General features: G+C 38.3%; 1 protein-coding gene across 1 annotated transcript in view; it reads left to right on the forward strand.

Annotated features, from left to right (window-relative positions):
- MMP20 (matrix metallopeptidase 20) overlaps window positions 1-22048 on the forward strand; it is a 37599-nt gene extending 15551 nt beyond the window's left edge. Inside the window, exons 6-10 of the mRNA XM_070426914.1 lie at window positions 618-759; window positions 7885-8021; window positions 8632-8788; window positions 20517-20620; window positions 21634-22048. Of these exons, the coding sequence (XP_070283015.1) occupies window positions 618-759; window positions 7885-8021; window positions 8632-8788; window positions 20517-20620; window positions 21634-21734 (641 nt within the window). The 3' untranslated portion in view covers window positions 21735-22048. The remainder of the gene's footprint in view (window positions 1-617; window positions 760-7884; window positions 8022-8631; window positions 8789-20516; window positions 20621-21633) is intronic.
- Window positions 22049-22338: the final 290 nt, after the last annotated feature.

Genomic DNA, 22338 nt, shown 5'->3' on the forward strand with positions numbered 1-22338 from the left:
ATTCTCTACATAGATGTTTCTTGGCCTGCGAGTTCCTCATATCAGAGATGATGCCTTTAAATAGCAGACACCTTCAGTGGACCTCCATGCACAAGAATTCTGTCTTTCCTGGGGTGCCTAAAAAAATACTTATGCACAGTGTAGGGTGCCCAGAAGTGGCTGAAAATAATATGAAAACACGTAAGAAACTTATCATCTTATTGAGAATGAAGTACTTAATGACAAAGAAACAATCATTGGCAACTTTTAAAATTTCCAACTTAGAGCACCTGTAGTTATCAAAGAAGTTGTGTCTAATAATAAAACAATAGCTGCCATTCTTTGAACCAAGCTCTGTACTAAGTCCTGTCAGGCATTCTAGAATTCTCACAGAAACCTGAGGTAGGTATTATTGCACCGCCCATTTTGTTAGTAAGGAAACAGGCTTCGAGAGGTTTGATTATTTGCACATTTTTCACACACTCAGTAACTAGTGAAGCTGGATGCGAACCAGGGCTGGATGCAAGCCATCCACAGACATGCTCTTTATCACCTTGTCAGACGCAGTGAGGTCTCTGTAGCAGAAGTGTACAAACTCGATTCCTAGTGCCATTTGACCAAGTCGCTTTGAATCCTAGGACCTCGGAAACCATTCCCAGGGAAGCCCACTGTGCCAAATGTGCCTCCTCATAACCCGTCCAACCCTGACCTCTGTGACTCCAGCTCATCCTTTGATGCGGTGACAATGCTGGGGAAGGAGCTTCTACTCTTCAAGGACCGGTAAGCCTAAGATGTGCTTAAGACAATGAGGTTGTCCTAAAAGTGTGAAGAAAATAATTTATAGCCCGGCCGGCGTGGCTTAATGGTTGACCTATGAACCAGGAGGTCACAGTTTGATTCCCAGTCAGGGCCCATGCCCGGGTTGTGGGCTCCATCCCCTGTGTGGGGCGTGCAGAAGGCAGCCAATCAATGATTCTCTCGCCTTATTGATGCTTCTATCTCTCTCTTCCTCTCCCTTTCTCTCTGAAGTCAATAAAAATATATTTTAAAAAATAATTTATAAACTATTTCACTCAACACCACCTTATTTTTCCATGTCAATGAATTTTCATTTTTATTTTTATTTTATATACTTATACAGGATGGGGGCAAAAGTAGGTATACAGTTATGAGTATGCAAAACACAGTTTATTCTTGTATTATTATTTATTAATTATTGTGTTCTTTTCCATACAGACAACTGTAAACCTACTTTGGCCCTTCTCTGTATATTATTCCAATGAATAGATATATTATTAGTTATTTAAGCAGTCCCATATTTATGAACATCTAGATTATTTCTAATTTTTTATTTCTAGTTTTTAAAAATTAAGAACAGTTTAAGCTAAATCTTTAACAATTGGATGGGCATCAACTTTTCAAAGGCAAAATAGAGCAGAGCCCAGGAACCCAGGCTTTAGCATCAGGCTAAGTTGGTTTAAATTCTGACCGTGGGCAAGTAACGTGCCAAACACATAGTGATCACAATAAATGTTTAGGAGTGGGAATCACAAGTTTTGAACAATGGATTGAGGCTTAGAAACTTGAGGTATTTATTATTATTTATTTTATTGATTTTTTATTAAGGCATTGATTATTGACTTTTTATTGACTATTATCAAAAGCAAAACTAAACAGAATTGGTAGGCATTGATTCAGGTGTGATTGGCAAGAGACAGAGCAGGAGGAACCTGGAACACCATGCTCAGTAACACTGGCTTCAAGGGACAACGTTGTCATATTTTACATTACCCAGAGGGGTGCATGTAGCACTCATTCACTGACAAAGAAATGAGATGCTAGCCATCCTGTAGCATGTAGCTTATTCTTTTGGCAAATATCAGTGACTGTGGTAGGGACAAAGGATACAGTGAAGTTAAAGATACTACGCCTTGCCATGCAATTATAATTGTTTTCTTTTAAAAGCATTTTTTAAAGGGCTCTATCAACCTATGAGCATTTAGCAATTCCTAGTGACTATTTGAAGCAGCTACATCTTTTGACAAAGTCTTGGGTATAAATACTGAGGGTGGTAACAGACTAGAAAGGAGGCATAGATACAAGAGACATGCAGAAATGAGTCAGGGAGGGATTGTGAGTGGTGTCCTAGCACTGGACTTGCCATTAACTCACCATGGGACCTTGAACCTCTCCTCCTCCATTTTAAAATGAGGCGTTACCTGAAATTAATAGTGACTTGAGTGTGTTCAGTACTTACTATCTAAACACTTTGCTATCAAATCCTTACAATAGCCCTTGTGATGTATGAATTGTTATTCTCTTCTTAGAAGATACAGAAAGGATAAGCAACTTCTTTGAGCACACATTGCTCGTGAGGGGTGGAACTGGGACCTGCACCTACACTGTCCTAGGGCAGAGACTGTGCTCCTAACTGCCTTGCTGTACAGCCTCCTACTGTGTCCTGCAGAGAAAGAATCCCATGACTCTATTGCGCTGATTCCTTGCCGGCTGTCGCCAAAAGTCCCAAATGGCTTGCTAAGCCTGGGCAGAGAACAAAGAATTCTTTCAAGTCACAGCTACAATGGCAACCTGTGGGCCATTATGAAAGGGCTCCCGTCTGTTCTCTCCCAACCGCAAGCCTGGAATTTCCCATCACCAACATTGTCTGCTGATGAGACATTTCAGACGCTAGATGTAATAACCACATTATTTGTTTCCAAAGCAAGATGGAATGCAGTACCTTGTAAAGTCACTGTGAGGTTGTTTCACAGTCTCCATAGGTATGCTGCTACATTCAAATGTTCCGTTTGGAAAGAAATGAACTTCAGGTGTAATAAGTCATATATGTTTAATTTACATATTTTATTCTTTATAATAGATGAAAATATATTGAGACTATCCCAGATTTCCTCAAGCACTTAGGGAAAAGAAGAGGTAAATGAATTACAGCCACACCAAAATGATATTTGCATCTCTCAGATATATTCTGAGTTTTACACAATGTCATGTTAAGGATACAATCAAGAATATCACCATCTGCCCTATCTGGTTTGGCTCAATGGATAGAGCATTGGCTTGCGGACTGAAGGGTTCTGGGTTCGATTCTGGTCAAGGGCACATGCCCAGGTTGTGGGCTCAATCCCCAGTAGGGAGTGTGCAAGAGGCAGCCAATCAATGATTCTCTCTCATCATTGATGTTTCAATCTGTCTCTCTCTCTCCCCCTTCCTCTCTCTGAAATCAATAAAAAAATTATTTTTTTAAAAAAAGAATATCACCATCAGCTACAGGCTTAGATCCCTGACTCATTGTTACTTCTGAAGTCCCTCCTTCTGATGAAGGAGGGTTGTGGCTTGTAAATATGGTTCCCCACTGTCTTCTGAGATGGTTATAGACAGGTAATTTAAGGGCACCATGCACAGCTTTGACTATTTTTAACCTGCAGCACTGTCTCAACATGGGTTTTTAATTTTGTAAGCTGTATTTTGCTTGGGCTCATGAGATGCTGCATGGTGGACTGCCAGGGTTCTTGTCCCAGCATCTAGAAGGGTTCAGGAAATCTGGAGAAGGTTGTGCATAGATTAAATAGGAGTCCAGAGACGAAGCATAATTTTGAAAGGCATATGGGGTCAGAGGAGCTTAGCTTAAAGGAAACTAAGATCTAAGTTCTAAGTTCTCCTCGTCTCAGGACCCCATGCCTTTTCTTAACACAATTTGTCCTGAGGCGAGATGGAGATACACACTTCAAAGGGTCAGGATTTCGTATACAGAGTCCATTGTCAGAATGGAAGAATTAGCCTACGGCTGTTCAGGTGTTTGGCCAGTAGGAGGCAATAACATGTAGATTAAGATGCCCTGAGCTGTCTGGCAGCCAAGCAATCGATTTAATATATCCTATTCAGGTTTAGGGAAATGCCTTCAGCCATTCCCAACAGGTGACCACATGCGTGACTCACCCCTGTTGAGTCCCCAAGTTCCATCAACCTTTTGATGAAACTCTTGAAATTATGGCATGCTGGAATTGGCTTCCGACAGTGGACTTCTTGGCCTCTACAGTATTCTGATAGAAGCAAGCCTGGTTAGTGAACTCTCAGAAGGAATGGCTGCTCAGCCAGAGGTGGCAGTTTGTACTTCAAAGTTTCCAGTGACAGAAATATTTTCTATCAGGAAGATATATATAAAAAGAAACTTGACTCTATTGATAAGCTCTAAGTTTATGTAATATATGTCATCAATTAATAAATATATAGAGTGAAAACCTGTCTTTCCAAAGTATCTGCAAATAATTGTAAGAGTAGTCCAGAGTTTATTAAGTGCTTCCATATGCATGATCTCAATTGATCCTTTGAAGTATTAGCACAGATATTGTCATTGCTCTCACTCTTATTTAACAGAAGGTACTTGAGTCTCAGAAAAATTAAGTGACTAATGATGAAACAAGGTTTCAAACATTCCTTGCTTCTGTCACTGCACCACATCACCAAACCTCAGGGCAGAGGAGCAGCAGTTCAATTGTGAGCATCAAAAAGAAAGAAAGAAGAAAGGCACCTCTTCCCCCACTGAAACTGGGGAACAGAATAACAGAGAACAGCGTCAAGGAGAGTAAAAGGTTGAAGAGGATGGAAAATCAAGGTGTCTATTCAGCTCGTGCTGAATTACCTTGACAGTCCAGCAAATCGGAGATGAAGGCATCTCCTAAAAATGAAAGGCTGATGGGATCAGGTTAGGGAGGTGGAATGAAGATGGTTGGGTATCACAAAAAGGAACAAAGGTTTGACCAACATGGATCAAGTCCCTAGATGTGCCAGGCACTCTGCTAAATCAAGGTTTAAAACAGTGGTTCTCGACCTTCCTAATGCTGTGACCCTTTAATACAGTTCCTCATGTTGTGATGACACCCAACCATAAAATTATTTTCGTTGCTACTTCATAACTGTAATTTTGCTGCTGTTATGAATCGTAATCTAAATATCTGATATGCAGGATGTATTTTCATTGCTACAAAGTGAACATAATTAAAGCATAGTGACTAATCACACAAAAAATATGTAATTATATATGTGTTTTCCAATGGTCTTAGGCTACCCCTGTGAAAGGGTCATTCGACCCCCAAAGGGGTCGAGACCCACAGGTTGAGAACTGCTGGTTTAAAAGATGACTAATACATGACCCTGCCCCCAAGGAGCTCACAGGACTGGCTTAGAGCTGCAAAGGACCAGGTGAAGGTTACAAGTGGCCTAATCTCAAACATCATGAAGTAGTTGCTGTTCTTTCATACAAGGGAATGAAAATTTCAGAGACTATAAAAATTAATGATCAAAGAAGTTCTGCTCAACATTCTGGCACCAATATATTTCACCCACAGATATTTATTGAGCCCTCATTATGTGCCAGGTACAGTGTTGGCTCCTGGGCTCACAGAGATAAATAGTGAAGCTAAATATCTAATCTGCAGGTCCACAAAATCAATAAATTCCATTGTTTTGTCTTCTTTATCAAAGATCAGATTACAGACTATTGATGTGATTTATCTGTTTTCATTACCAGTTTCAATACATTCTGCAGCTATTCTTTTCCAACTAGCTCATGGATTTGGAGGTGTGGAGCTTGTATTTTTTAAATCATTTACAGATGTATTAGGAGGTGATTTACTCTACTATTTCTTTGTCAATTTTAATTTATTTATTATTGTAATCTATAACTTTAAAGTTGTAAATCCTCTGAGTACGTGCTCTGTTGTTTTATTACCCACCAGACATAATTTTTTTTCATTAGTGTACTGAAAATTTTCATGACTATGGATTCCTTTGGAACTTGTGATACTTTAAGTGATGACTAGAGTTTATTTCTATCTTATGCATACAGTGTATACATTATAATATGTCATAATAGTGTTTAAACCAGGGTTTCCCAACTTTGTGTTGGGCTATCCTGTGCATTGTGGGATGTTTAGCAGCATCCCTGGCCTCCATTAGACTACAATAGTACTGCCCAGCCCCAGTTGTAACACCAAAATTGTCACCAGACAATTCTTTTGGATACCCAAACATGTGCTCATTTTGTGCTGGTGGAAAAAAAGGACAAGAAAAAGCAGTCCCTCTTGCCTTCAGAAAAACCTAGGCCGGATTGCTCAAATTATAAACAAAGAAAAACCAAGGATCACAGCCTGAGAATGAGCAGTAGCTGAGATAAGGTATGTGATGAAAATCAGGACAGCTGAAGCCTAATTCTGGTCTGTCTCCCTGTAACCACCAGATGAACTTTGGGCCCTTCAGCCATTCTGGGTCTCAGTTTTTCATCTGGTTATGTGTTCTAGATAAGGTTGTAATGTGTAGGGCCTGAGGCGATGCAGGATACCCTAAAAATGGACTCCTGCCCCTGTGTATGGTCTATGGTGGGTGCCCAGTAAGTGGATAGTTAAGGCTTAAGTAAATCATAATTTCTATAATTATAAAATACTAGAGGCCCGATGCACAAAATTCGTGCAAGGGGCTTGGCCCTCTCAGCCGCGGTGGCTGCCTCAGCTTTGTCCAGAAGGTAGTCCGGAAGGTTGTTCAGCCATCTGGTCTAATGAACATATTACGCTTTTATTATTATAAGATATGTTTATAATGCACTTCCATATGCATTATCTCCTTTGATCCTCAGTGATCTCATGGGTTAGGCCAGGCATTATTTGCATTTAAGAGTTGATGAAACCGAGGTTTGGAGACACTAGTCAGAACTCTAGCCTACACCTTCTGAAACACAATGTGCTTTTCTTTCTGCCATTTAGGAAACACAAAGAATTGTTTTTCCCTTCTTAGTATAGTTCTCTTTTAGATTTCATCATCAGTGCAAATTGCCTCATCTGGGATGCCTTCACCAAACCCCTAAGTATCCCTTCTGTGTGTTCCCAGAGGATCCGGAACCTAACTCTTTGTAGAACTAATCACCCTGAATTATAATGTTCCAATTGCTTATCTGTCTTAAATACTAGATTGCAAGCTCCTTGAGGGCTGAGCCCGGGTCTTGTTCAATGTTTCATCTCTGATGTTCCATAAATATTGGTTGAATTAATTGAATAGGCAAACCCAACATAAAATTTGAGAAGTTCCTTAAGTCACTACATGGAAAGTTAAATATCAAAACTTTATTACAGTTTTCCCATCCACAGATAATTTTTCATATTGACTCTAGCTTCTATGGAGTCAACTATTCATATTTTATAAAAATAATTTTTATCTGAAAGATCAAAATGGACTACATATACATTGAAAGTTTCAACTCACAAGCCTCATGTATCCTGCCATATTTTATGGAAATAATATTGGGTAAGTGGATTCATGAGTTGGTAAACCCTCAGTTAATTTGTGTGTTGCCCGATTTTCTGTTAATCAGCCATCCAGTTCAAAAGCACAAATACTTTTAATAGATAAATATATAAGCAACATGATCATTTAACATTTTTGTGTTTTTACTGGGAATAATGAGCACCTTCCAACCACAAAGTTTGGGCTCATTTATATAATGTTCATAATGCTCACCTGGATCACATTTATCTTTGTGAGATTTTAATGTTTAAAAGATCAGAATAGGAAAAGGAAATATGTATCAAATGATATTGCAAATAGGAAGGTGCATAGCTTAAGTGTGCGAATAATTGATGCGGTTTCCTTGCTATATCCTTCAGTATTTTAACCATCCTCAAATCAATGGAGGAAAGGAGATTGTAGAGATGCTAACAGAATGGAAAGGGAGAAGAAACTGTTTACCAAGGTCAAAAAATATATATATTCCCCTTAAAAATAAGACAAGGGCAAGAGACATGTAGCAATGGCCGCTGAAGTGTGGCTTGCAGTACATTTCCGTTCAATTTTGGATCTAAATCAACCCTTGACCTTTATTTCTTTGGGGTTGCCCAATAGGATTTTCTGGCGGCGGCAGGTTCACTTGATGGCAGGGATCCGGCCCAGCACCATTACCAGCTCCTTCCCACAGCTCATGTCCAATGTGGATGCAGCTTACGAAGTGGCTGAGAGGGGCATCGCTTACTTCTTTAAAGGTACCCTACGGTTCCTCGAAGAGAGGATGGCAGGCTGCAGTGCCCGGTGTGTTTGGAACATGTAGCACTGTCCGCGTTTGTTCAGTGATCATGGAGCATGTTTTGGTCACTCCTTCTCCTCAGGTGGGGTATGAAATGCCACCCATCGTATTGTAGCAATGACAGAATTGACAATGACTATCGAACTGTTCTCAGAGCCAACCCTTTACCCTAGTGAGGCTTTGTGCTAAGGGGCAGTGCCTAGGGAGCTAGAAACTTGGTTTCTGCCCCTGGGACCTCTTCTCAGAGTGGCATGGCCTACCCTCCTGAGAGCCTCTAATGAACAAAAGCCAGCATGGAAACCAATGTGAGGAGAGCAATACCTTTGCTGCTGTACCTTTGCCAGGGCATTTTATTTACCTTTGTCTCATTTGTGGTCGGGAGATGCCTCCAGGACAAATTTTTAGTCTTTCACTGAGTTGAATAGTTAGAGGCTTCTCTCTCCTATTGGGTTATAGCCGTGGCAAATATCCCAGAAATGCCCCATTTATGACCGGCATAGAAATCCTCGTGAGTGAAGGGCACCAGTAAGTGGCACAGAGTTTTTGTAAACTTTAACTTCTGTTGTTAGGCCCCCACTACTGGATAACGAGAGGATTCCACATACAAGGTCCTCCTCGGACTATTTACGACTTTGGGTTTCCAAGGTACGTCCAGCGAATAGATGCCGCCGTCTATCTCAAGGATGCTCAGAAGACTCTCTTCTTTGTGGGCGATGAATACTACAGGTATGCATTTCCTCCTTTTTATTGCCCAGATGTATTCAATGGGAAGGAAAAAAGCATTTGCAGACATAAATGCAAGGCGAGTTTGCAACAGGCACATTGGCGCTTGGCCATTTACTGAGGGTTGACACTGTCTTCAAGATATGGAGCCATCCAAATGATAAGTGAAACATTAATTCAATAATACCATTCTTTGGTCACTAGGACACCAAACATCCTGATCTTTTAATGCACTCATTAACTGGACCCCCAGTGACCTAAAAGAGTGGATGCGGCACCCCCAAATACATAACTACCCACTGGGAATGCCTGGGAGGAGAACTGGCTCCCTGTTATGTGAGTACCAGTGCATTTCAGAATACTCTGATTTTGTGCAATAGGACATGGTTATGACTATGGGCTCTTTCCTATGACTATAGGAAAGTTCTGCTGAAAGGAAAAGGCCTTATTCCTGAGTCCTTTTATCCAACCTAGAACATGAGGATTCTTTTTATCCAAAATTCATTATTAATCATTTCCATTGCCTGTCTTGCTGGAGGTTATTATAGCAGATCTGAATAAGGTGTCATATGTCAGCCAATCACTGCACATAGGGTCACATCTTATTTCACCTACTGAGTTTCTATCCTTAATTGATTCATGTTGAAGGATGAATACAGCTCTTTGCCAAGCTCTGCTTCTGCACACCTCCCCCTTATTCCCAGTTCTCACTTTGGCATTGCTTTTTCCCCTTGACTGCAAAGAGAGGAGCAAAAATATATTCTAAGCAAGTGATCGCACTTAGGGTTGGGTTGGAAGCAGGAGGGCACACGTCGGTCCAAGGGTTTTTATTTACCAACAAGGGTACTTCCCCACACATCCATTTACTTTTATTCCTTCCTTTCCTCTTTCTAGCAGAACCCAGTGATACAGCCAGTTTTTTTTTCTTCTTCTTTACATTGCTCCCATCACCTATGGCTAATTTCTCCTGTAAATGTTCTCCCTTGCCTACCAATAGCAGAGCAGAAGCCACACTAAGGAGTTTCTGGGGGTATATCAATCAATGCCATCATTCTTTGAGATGGTCAGTGTTTTCTAAATTTTATGTAAAGCGGTTTGCAAATCTGCAGGTCTCAGCCCCTTTCCACCCCTAAATCACTCTTTCTGTACAGACTGAAGGCATGATTGATGCAATGTAGGACACAGTCTTCCACATTCTCTCCTTCCTGAATGCCCAGGAATACTGGAAATGGAACTGTATACTTAAGGATTACATAGTTAGTCATCAAAGAGAAATAAGTAACAAAAACAAGAAGGAGTAGGGATCAAATCTTGTCTTTTAATCTTAAATTTTAAAAAATACATTACCAAACGACCACATTCAACCTACATATATTGGACATAATTATGTATCAGGCTCTGTACTAGAAACTGACACCAAGAGAGGCAGTTTGCTGTCGGAGAGTTTGGGCAGGAGTGAAAGAGTGTTAATCTCAACTCTAGTAGCAATCAGTCCTTTGGCAACTTGGATCACCTTTCTGTCTCTCTTTCAACATCTTCAAAATGGAGATAGAAATAGTATCTACTTCATAGACTTGTGAGGATGAATGAAAAAAATGTGAAATGCATATTATATAATAAGTTCTTAATTCACATTAGGTGCTATTAATGCCCTCAGCAAGTCTCACGGTTGAGAGCCAATATATGGATAAATAATGAACAACAATTCAAGTGCCCTAATAGAAGACTGTATAGGGATCAGTGGGGCAAAACGAAGAGGAAATAGCCAAGAAATAATTCTTAGAGGAAGCAATGACTGAGCTTCATCTTGATAGTTGAGTAGAAGTTTCCCAGTCAGGAAGCGGGACGGGTGGGGGTGGCTTCCAGGCAAAGAGAGCAGTTGAAGCAAAGGCACTGATGTGTGAATGAGCCTGTGTGTGTGGGAAAACCCTGAAGAAGTTCACTAAGATTAAAACATGGGCTGCGAGCCAAGTGTAGATCGTGGAGGACCTATGTTTTCATAGGAAGATCATATGTCTTATTTTCTCGAGATGAGGGATATCATTAAATGTCTTAAATAAAGGAAGAATCCAATAAGATTTATGTTATAAAAATATCATTCTGCAGCAGTGTGACTAAATGTGAGGGGGGGGGCAAGATTGAAAGTCAGCTAAACCAGTTAGGCCAGAAAGTAGAGGAAAACGTGTTCAAAGTGTTCAAAGAAAAGCTATTTTTCAAAAAATGCAGGCAAAATAAAGACATTCCCACATATGCAAAAACTGAAAGAATTTATTGCTAGTACACATGCCTTCTAAGAAATACTAAAGGAAGTTTTTCAGGCTGGACATAAATGTCACCAGGCAGTAATTTAAATCTACTTTTTTTTTTTTAAAGAGAACCAGTAAATGTAAGTATGTAATTATAAAAGATAGCATCAATGTATATTTCTTCTCTTAATGGATTTAAAATTAACTATATAAAACAATATGTATATAATTATATTGCTAGGCCTTTATGACATAGAAATATATTTGTCAATAACAGCACAAAGGCGTTGGGTGGAAGAAAAACTGTATTAAGCTAAGGAAATGACACCAGATAGTAACACTGGTGTCACACAAACAAGAGAACCAGAAAAGATAATAAGAGGTTATAATAACAAACACTGTAAATATATTTTCTCTTTTTTCTTCCAGCTTCTTTAGAAGACATTAAGTTATATAAAATAGTAATTATAACAATATATTTTGGGGTTTGTAACATATACAGATGTAATATGTTTAACAGTAATACCACAAAGAGAGGGGTAGGGAATAGAGTTATATAGAGTTATGCTTTAATATCTCGCTGGAATTAAGTTAGAAGAAGATTATGGTAAATTTAGATGTATATGGCATGCACTAAAGAAATAACTTAAAAAAGTGAAAAAATTATGAAAGGAATTAAAATGGTACATTAAAATTTTTTTCATTAATGCAAAAGAAAAATCTAAGGGTCAATAGAGGAACCAAAAAGACATGAGGCATGTAGAAAACAAAAAGTAAAATGGCAAATGTAAGTTCAATCATATTAATAATATTAAATTACATTAATAATATTAAGTGTGAATGGATCAAACAATCTAATCAAGTGGCAGAGATTATCACATTAGATTAAAAATGCAAGATCAAACTATGTGCTATCTACAGGAGACACACTTTAGATTTAAAGATACAAATGGCTTGAAAGTAAAAAGTTAGAATATATCATATATATATATATATGCAATAAGAAAGCTGAAGAGTGACTATGTTAATATCAGGGGGGAAAAAACTTTAAAATAAAAAATGTCTTAGGGATAGAGAGGGACATTGATAGTGACCAAAGGGTCACTCTACCAAGAAGATATAAGAATTATGAGCCTGATAACAGACCCGAAAGCTGATTACAATAAAGGAAGAAAACAACAATTGAATAATAATTATTGAAGATTTTAATACCTCACATTCAATAATAGATAGAACAACTAAACATCAATATCAATAAGGAAAAGACTTGGACAGCACTATAAACCAACTAGACTAACATATATCTATAGAATAACACTTCACTCAACAACAACAGAATACATATTCTTCTCAAGTGCATGTGAAACATTGTCCAGGATAGATGATGTGTTAGGCCAGAGTACAAGTCTCAATAAGTTTAAAACAATTGAAATCATACAAAATATGTTCTCTAATAACAAAGAAATAAAGTTAGAAATCAATACCAGAAAGAAAACTGGAAATTTTACAAAAATGTGAAAATTAAATAACAATACTCTTAAAACAACCAATGGGTCAAAGAAGAAATCACAAGGGAAATCAGAAAATACTTACAAATGAGTGAACATGGAAACACAACATACAAAAATTTATAGATGCAGGGAAGACAGTGCTCAAAGTGAAATTCATAGATATAAAATGCCTATATTAAAAAAGAAAAAGAATCTCAAATGAGTAACCTAACCTTCCATGTTGAGACACCAAAAGAGAAAAGGGCAAATGAAACCTAAAGCAAGCAGAAAGAAGGAAACAATAAAAATTGCAGTGAAAATAGATAAAATAGATAATAAAAAAGTAATTTGAGAAAATTAACAAAACAAAAAAGTTAGCTGTTTAAGAAGACCAAGAAAATTGACAAACTTCTAAGTAAATTAGCCTTTGAAACAGAGAAAACTCCACTTACTAAAATCAGAAACAAAAGGGGGACATTCCAACCAACCCTATAAAGGAATACGATAAACAATTGCATGCCAACGAATTAGATCACATGAGTGGACAAATTCCCAGAAAGGTACAAAATGATGAAATTGAGTCAAGAAGAAATAGACATTCTGAATAGACCTATAACAAGTGAAGAGATTGAATTCATAATAACAATAAAAAACTACCCACAAAGAAAAGTCCAGGCCCAGATGGCTTCACTGGTGAATTCTGCCAAAACATTTAAAGAAAAACTAATACCAATTTTTCACAAACTCCTCCAAAATACAGAAGAGGATGGAACACTTCCCAACTCATTGCATAAGGCCAGCATTGCCCTGATACCAAAGCCAGACAAAGACATCACAAGAAAATAAAACTTCAGACCAAAATCTATCATGAATATGGATGCAAAAATTCTCCAAAAATACTATCAAACCAAATCCAGCAACATATAGAAAGAGTTACATACCATGTGCAAGTGGGATTTTCCCTAGGAATACCAGATAGGTTTAACATCTGAAAGTTAATATACCATAGAATTTAAAAAGCATAAGTATCTCAATAGATGCAGAAAAAGCATTTGACAAAGTCTCACACTGTTGTGTGATTTAAAAAACAACACTACTCAGCAAACTAGTAATAGGAAATGTTTTCAACCTGATAAAAAGAACTGATGCAAAGTTCTAGCTGATATCATACTCAGTAGTGAAAAATTGGATACTTTCCCCCTAAAGTCAAGAAAAAGACAAAGTTTTCCACTCTCACCACTTCCATTCAACATTGTACTGGAGATTGCAGCTAGGACAATTAAGCAACAATTAATGAACTAAAAGACATCCAGCCCTAACCGGTTTGGCTCAGCGGATAGAGCGTCGGCCTGTGGACTCAAGGGTCCCAGGTTCGATTCCGGTCAAGGGCATGTGCCTTGGTTGAGGGCACATCCCCAGTGGGGGGCGTGCAGGAGGCAGCTGATTGATGTTTCTCTCTCATCGATGTTTCTGGCTCTCTGTCCGTCTCCCCTCCTCTCTGTAAAAAAGAAAAAAAATCAATAAAATATATATATTTTTTAAAAAAGACATCCAAATTGGAAAGAAAGTAAAACCATATTTATTTGCATGTTCACATAAATTTTATATAGAAAAACCTAAGAAATTCTTTTTTTAAAAAAAACCTATTAGAACTAATAATTGAATTCAGCAAATTTGCAGAGAATGATTTCAATATGCAAAAATCAATTCTATTTCTAGCCACCTAAATGAAGAATATAAAAATAAAATTGGCCGAACTGGTTTGGCTCAGTGGATAGAGCGTCGGCCTGCGGACTCAAGGGTCCCAGGTTCGATTCCGGTCAAGGGCATGTACCTTGGTTGCGGGCACATCCCCAATGGGGGGCGTGCAGGAGGCAGCTGATCGATCTCTCTCATCGATGATTCTGGCTCTCTATCCCTTTCCCTTCTTCTCTGTAAAAAATAAATAAAATATTTATAAATAAATAGATAAATAAAAATAAAATTGAAGAAACAATTTCACTTACAATTACATAAAAAAAGCACTTAGATATATATTTAGCAAAAGAAGTTGAAAACTTATAATCTGAAAATTACAAAACATGGTTTAAAGAAAATAAACAAGGTCTTAATGGAAAAATATATCATGTTCTTGGATTAGAAACCTTAATATTTTTAAGATGGTGATACTCCTCAAATTGTTTTACAGACTCAACATAATCCCTATCAAAATAACACCTGACTTCTTTGTAAAAGCTGCCAAGCTGACCTTAAAATTCATGGGGAAACTCATAGGACCCAGAAGAGCCAAAATATCTTGAAAAAGAACAAAGTTTAAGGACTCAGATCAGACTTCCCAATTTCAAAACTTATTACAAAGCAATAGGTGATACTAACATAAGGCTAGACTTATAGTAGATCAATGGAATAAAATTGACAGTCCAAAAATAAACTCATATCTATGGTCAGTTGATTTTATTTTAATTTATATATATTAATATATTTTTAACTTATTTTAGAAAGAGGGAGAGAGATAAAAACTTCAATGAAGAGAATCATCAATCAGCTGCCTCCTGCACGCGCCCTACTGGGGATGAGGCCTGCAACCTGGGGATGTGCCCTGACTGGGAATCAAACCATGATTTCTTGGTTCTTGGGTCCATGCTCAACCACTGAGCCACACTGGCCGGGCAATGGTCAGTTGATTTTTGACTAGGATGCTATGGCCATTCAATGGGGGAAAGAATGTGCTGGTGGGACCCAGGAATAAAAATGTCCACAGGAGAGTGGACATACAGGTCTTAAACTGAGAACTCAGGCTGGAGAGATAAGCTTGGATTCATCATACAATCAGGTAGTAACTGAGACCATCAATATTTTTCCACGTTGTTACAAATTCTTTGTTCCAAGTCCTGGTTCCTGAACTCTTGTCTGGGATGGGACATGGCAGCTTCTCACTCTTCTCCCGTCTCTTCTTTCGGACCACTCTCCCCTCTACCCGCACTGCTGTAGATTACAAAGGCCCCTTCCTCCATGACAGCCATATGATTCTTGGCTAGAAGTGGACTATTAACTGCAAAGGAGATTCCAGTTTTTCATTTCACTAGGAAAAAATCTCCTTGAAGAAACTTCATGAAAATATATATATCTTAGATACTTTATGAAAAAATTCCCTTTTTTGCAATCCTTCCTCACATTTTTCTTAAAGCATCCATTAGCAGACACAGCTCCTCATTTGGTTCTTTAAAGGGGGCAGGATGGAGGCAGTGCTGCCATTGACAGGTTACAAACATCATCACAACCAAAATTCTAACAAATCTGAGTTCTGAGAATAAAATTAAACACATGCACTTTACCAAAATAGTCCCCCAGTCCTTGTGTTATGAAGGTGGAGAGCAGGATAATGTGTCTCAAAATACCACATGAAACATCTGTGGCACCATGACATTGCTAGTGAAGTTTAAATCTCAGAAATGATTTATTTAACATCTATACACATGAATCAATATTAAATGATGAAATAATTCTAGGTCACTTCATTTTACTTGGTATTTAGGTAATTTAGTTGGTATTTCTTGTTTCACAGACAAGACCTCAGTGATGAGAAAACATATGCAATTGATTTCAGCAGGTAGTTAGTATACAGTAAATTCATAATACAAATTCAGTTCTTTTTTAACATTTAAATTCATCTAATACTTATTGATTATTTATTATGTGTTGGGAATTTAACACAGAATCCTAACACATAGGCAAGGCTGAGTATTTTCTCTTATGTTCCCATCTGCTTTCTAAACAATCTTGAGACACAGGTACTGCGATCTCCATTTAACAGGTAAAAACATCGAATCAGAGAGATTAAGTGATTAGCTCAAGGTCACACAGCTAAATACAGTCTATCTGAGGCAATGTTTCATGTCTTCTGAATCCAAATTCAGAGGGCTTCCCCATTCACCACATATAGTCATTCTTCATTCATTTAACCATTTATTTATTTACTGTCGATTAAAATACCCATACCCATGATTCTTACCTCATTATATAATTTCCTTTTACCTTCAGTAAAATCTTCAACATACCAGTAGATCTTTTTAATCTTTTTTTCTTTATTGATTAAGGTATTACATATGTGTCCTTGTCGCCCCATTGCCCTCCCATCCCCACCCCCACTCATGCCCTCCCCCCCCGCCCTTGTCTGTGTCCATTGGTTAGGCTTATATGCATGCAGACAAGTCCTTTGGCTGATCTCTCCCCCTTGCCCCCACCCAGATCTCCTTAATCTTAATCCCTTTCTTGCTAAATTCTCTGGACTACCTCCAACATTCTCCAGCCCTCCTTTCTCCACCTCTCTACAGCCGTGCCTGCCATTGCAAACTATTATCCTGATAAAGTGTGTTTAAAGATTAGGTAAAGATTAAACTCACTGATGATTTAGAATCCCAGGTTGAATCACAAGTTCACTTAACCTCATACTAGCCAAAGTTAATGGTTCCTGGTGCCAAAATAAACCACATCTTATGGCTTGTGTGTCTACATATTTTGTGGTAGTGGTAACATCTAAAATCTTATGTGTATATATAAGGTGTCCCAAAAATGTACACACGCACTTTGAATAATTATAAAGGCAGTGTTTATTAAAATAAATTTTATTTTCAAAGGTTATCAGCTGTTAAAGTGTGTATGCACTCTTTGGGGGGGACACACTGTATAGTGTGTGTGTGTGTGTGTGTGTGTGTGTGTGTGTGTGTGTAAACTGTCTCTCATCCTCAGGACCACTACGATCCAGATGAGGAAGCCAGAGCTCACAGCTCTGAGCACTTCCCCCTGATCACAGAGCCTGCAACAGAGTCATCTGACTGTACATGTTGTGTCCTTTGCTCTGTAACAGAAAATCTCAAATGTTTGTCCACAAATCAAGGGCTAGCTCATCACAACGTTTTTATGAGCCCATAACAAAATAAGAACAGCATCACAATATTAGGCATGTTGGGGAGTGGGGCCCGTGTCAGGATAAAGACACATTATTGGCAAGAACCATCTTTTATTCTGAGAGTATGTCCTTTCTGATTTTTTGGTGTTAAAGTTTCTTTTCTTTGTGAAATGGTAATGAAAATAGGTGGTGATTTTTTTGGTGGTTGGATGGTAATGTTCTTACTTAGTAAAATGAAAAGTAGGTGACCCTGTATTAGTTACATAGGCCCTGTCTACATATGTCTACATAAAAGATTCAAATGAAATATTAATATGTTATCAGATAATCTCAAAATGGTGATTTTTGTGTCCGGCTGTTACTTTGAAATGAAGTTTGTTGAGAGTAATGCTCTTTGGAAAGCAGTTATAGGACAGGAGGCAAGAGGGCAGAAAAGAATATATCAGTGGTAGAAGAGCTGGAGGAAATAAATAGTAATTTCACAATTTTGCCAAGGACTTTGTCTAGGTTTCTATAAATATGATTGAGAATTAAAATTTGCAACTGGACATTGCTTTGCTAAGTTTTCTTCTGAAATTTTATTGTCATATAATATTATTACCTTTGTTATCCTCTGAATATACAGGGTGTCCCCCCAAAAATGTATACACACTTTAATAGCTGATAACTTTGAAAATGACATGTATTTTAATAAACACTGCCTTTATAATTATTCAAAGTGTGTGTATACATTTTGGGGACACTCTATGCATACATAAGATTTTAGATGTTACCACCGCCCACCTCAGTGAACTAAGCAGACAGATAAAAATAGAAATTTTTCTTTTTCAGGTTTTCTATTGAATTAATAGTCATCTTTTTTCTTGAAAATGTATTTCTGTATTATTTAAGCTTTATCTCTATTCTCAAGACAGATCTTTGCTCTGTCCTTTCTTACTTCCCATACTTCTCCATCCAATTTTGATATCATACAAGCAGATCCCAACTTGTATTAGGTTTCCCTGTAAATATTCTTTAGTCAGTCACTTGTTCGGAACTGAGACAGAATTTACCATAAAGCAATATAAATGGGGATTAAGTTCTCAAAATCACTCATAAATGTCTGTCAAACATACACAAATGTAAGGAGCTGTAATTATAACAGTTCAGCTTCGAAACCTGTATCAGAACAGACAAAAGAGGATAAAGATATGAAGGTCATTCCACCATTTTTCCTGAGCATAGGTCAACATTAGGCTAAGAATTCAAAATAGGTTACGTGATCTGTTACCCTCCCACTGTGATCCCCTCTGTATCTACAGACATACCAAATGCCTGGTAGCAGCTTTGCATTCTTTTCCCCCAAATATTTCCAGCTTTAAAATGATCTTCCTTATTCCTACCCATCAGAGCTTCCACTTCCTCAGTAGGACTGCCTCAGGGAAGTGGAAGAAGGAAAACAACCTGGTGAACAAAGATTACCATGTGAACAACCTGTGCTCTCCAGATTTCAGATTCTGGAACAAAGTGAGCAAAAGAACTCTAGGCCCTGAGGGAGCCAACGTGCCTAGACTGTTCCCCTTTTTTGTCTCCATTTTTTCCCTAACTTCACACCTGATACCTTGCAGTCATTCCTTCCCTCTCATTGAGCTGGCATGTCCGAAGATGATGAAATACAGTAAATGGTTCCTATTTTCATTTGTGCTGCAGTGAAGGCTCTCATGGCTCTCCTGCAAAGGGAGTTTGGGAAAGTTAGCTGTCACTCCCATCCTCAGAGCCCCATATCCACCGGGCTAGTTTCAGCTTGACTCTTTTCCCAATGTTTAACTTCTACTCAGTATCCTAAGACATCTGTCACAGGCCTGTGTATTCTTAGCCACAGGAGAAGGACACTTCAGGAGAAAGTGGGTATTATCTGTTGCCACAGGCAACTGCCCAGTGGTTCAGACACCAGGAAAAATTGTCTAACCTTTTGGTGGGAAAGGACTTGGGTGGCCACCCCGGGAATGTCATCACTGGGAGTTCTGTGCTGATGAAGAAGGGACTTCCGTGCACTTTAATGAAGTCTTCCTGACGAGATGAGAGTCTGCTCTGCCTACAAACTGAACTCATACAATGATTCATACGGTGATTCATGCAAGTCACAGTCTTTTTTACAAGCTGAGTAATTTTGATCACAAAGAGATGCATTGACCGATCTTGAGAGTTATCGCTGAATGGTGGTTGCTGATCCAGAAAAGTTACCTAAGCTATTAGGTCAGTCATATAATCTTCCCAGAAAACAAAAGCAATGTAATTCAATTGAATTGATTTAAAAAGCGGAGCTCAGTTATACCCGGTTTTCTTGTTTATCTTTACCTACTGATCTTTCACACATTTATTCATTCATTGTGCATTATTTGTTCAGTCCCACCTCTGTGGGTGAATAACAAGAAGCCCATGAATAAGAGCCTCTATGAAGGACTTTCACCTGTTTGGTGAGCCAAGAAATTCATACATGGGGTGGGGATGGAGGAGAGAGAGAGAGAGAGAGAGAGAGAGAGGGAGAGAGAGAGGATAATTAAAACAGTAAATAAAGCATGAAATATATGTAGAGTTCCTTTCGAAAGGGAACATTTTTTAAATTATGAGAACATTTTGCTATAATATATAGTAGTAGAATAACTACTTCTAAGCAATAGATGTGACAATTTTTTAAAGAAACTCTGCAGTGGTTCTCAACCTTCTGGCCCTTTAAATACAGTTCCTCATGTTATGACCCAAACATAAAATTATTTTCGTTGCTACTTCATATCTGTAATTTTGCTACTGTTATGAATTGTAATGTAAATATCTGATATGCAGGATGGTCTTAGGCGACCCCTGTGAAAGGATCGTTCGACTGCCAAAGGGGTCGCGACCCATAGGTTGAGAACCGCTGCTTTAGAGAAAGCTAGTGGTCCCAGAATCTCAAGAACCTGGGGGGAGCAGGAGAGAGAGAGAGAGAGAGAGAGAGAGAGAGAGAGATTTAAAGTAAATCATAAGACAGTCCTGGCTAAATATGCCTGACTAGTACAATGTCACTACAATCAATAAAAACCTCTTTTATGAAATAATACTTCCTCCAGCTATGATGAACGAAAAAGGAAAATGGAAAAAGACTATCCAAAGAATACTGAAGAGGAATTTTCAGGAGTAAATGGACAAATAGATGCTGCTGTGGAATTAAATGGTGAGTATTTCCACCAAAAAACTTTCTTTGTGGAATTGTAACAAGAAATCTGGGTTTTAACGTAACAGAAAAAAATGGGTTTCCAAATGGGAGTCCTTCATTCTTATCTTTGATCCTGAGCCCTTTATAAATTTAGCTAACCAGATTAACCCCTAGGAAGAACAACTATAAAAGGTCCGAGGTTGTGGTTCTCTCTTTGAGAAAGGAAAGTTTTAAAAGTATAGCTTCAGTCCATTAGTCAGCTACATTATAAAGTTTACCTGGTCAAAATTATCATGTTTATCTTTAAAATGCGCATACTCTCAACTTTCCCAGTGTCTTTCCCCACTCCATCCCTCATCTCCTGAAATTCAACACATAGTTTGGGAAGGTGACTTGAATTGAACTGGGTTGAATACGTTTAATTGAATCTTTTGAACCAGTCAACACATTCTTTTTAAGAATATAGCACAGAGCTGGGCACTTCAGAAATGCAAAGACAGTTCCCGATATGGTCTCTGCTCTCGCAGAATGGTTAATATCTTCGGGAATCCCCTCCATCCAACACAGATTAAATTGCTAGAAAACAGGACTAGCTATAATTTGGTGTTGAATCGTGTGGTAGTCTTCACAATAATAGCAAGAGATGACCTGAGAAAGAACAGATCATAGTTGGAGATTTCATGGTGGGACCTCAGCTAGAGGTTTGACTAGGGAACGAAAGGGGAGGAGACTTCCTGGAGGGGAACAGCCTGAGCAGAAGCACCAAGCATCATTGAACTTGACACATCAGATGACCCCAAGGAGGAGGCTGGACCTGGCTGGAAGAGAGAAGACGAGAGATGATTGAGAAGTTAGAGGTGTCCGGTTCTAGGGCTCAGTGAGAACTGTGCAGAGAGCTTGCTAATTGCCACCTGACACATTCCCAATTCCCCTTTGGTGCCACCTCAAGAAAATGACAGTTTACACATCCTCCCATTTACACATTTGCAAGTCATTTTCAGTAACCACAATTTCAACTTTGTCTCTTTTAGGCTACATTTACTTCTTTTCAGGACCAAAAGCATACAAGTATGACACAGAAAAGGAAGATGTGGTTAGTGTGCTGAAATCTAGTTCCTGGATCGGTTGCTAAAGAGAAAGGTCTAGTCTTTCCTAAGGAATGAGGAAGACTGCAAGCAGCTGGTAACTGGATTTAAGGACTAAAGCAGAAATTAGGGTAGGGATTCTTCCCATGGCCTTCAGTTCTAAGGGCAACGTAGAGTTCATTGAAAAGAATTATGCTTCTACATTTTTTTCATAGTTGTGGATTCATAATTTTAATCCAAATGAGAAATTCCTATTGGTCAACTTCACACAAAATCAGAATCAACACAGTGTACTTTTCATTTAGACACTCGTTATTTCTTTTCTTACCTAATATCCTGAAGTAAATTGATAACTTTGGATTTTATTTCCAAGAAGAGCCTACTTGTGGATTCCCTGACATACGTTATAGTTTTTTTTTGTAGGAAATGGCCATTACCATACAAATTATAATTATTCTTTACAAGTTGTGGCTTTTGTGGCCTTAACATTTGCTATGATGAATATGAATTTATCCTTCTGTACTTTAAACATATCACAAACAAAACACTGTGTAAGTTCTGTTTCTCATTTCTGTTTGTTTATGTGTACTCACTGGTCTTTGAAGTAGGTTATGGCAGAAAAACCTATTCAAGTGAATTTTCATACGAGGC

Source organism: Myotis yumanensis, unplaced genomic scaffold (assembly GCF_028538775.1).
Source record: "Myotis yumanensis isolate MYYU_CA2020_CCGP unplaced genomic scaffold, mMyoYum1.0.hap1 SCAF_10, whole genome shotgun sequence".
Lineage (NCBI taxonomy): Eukaryota > Metazoa > Chordata > Mammalia > Chiroptera > Vespertilionidae > Myotis > Myotis yumanensis.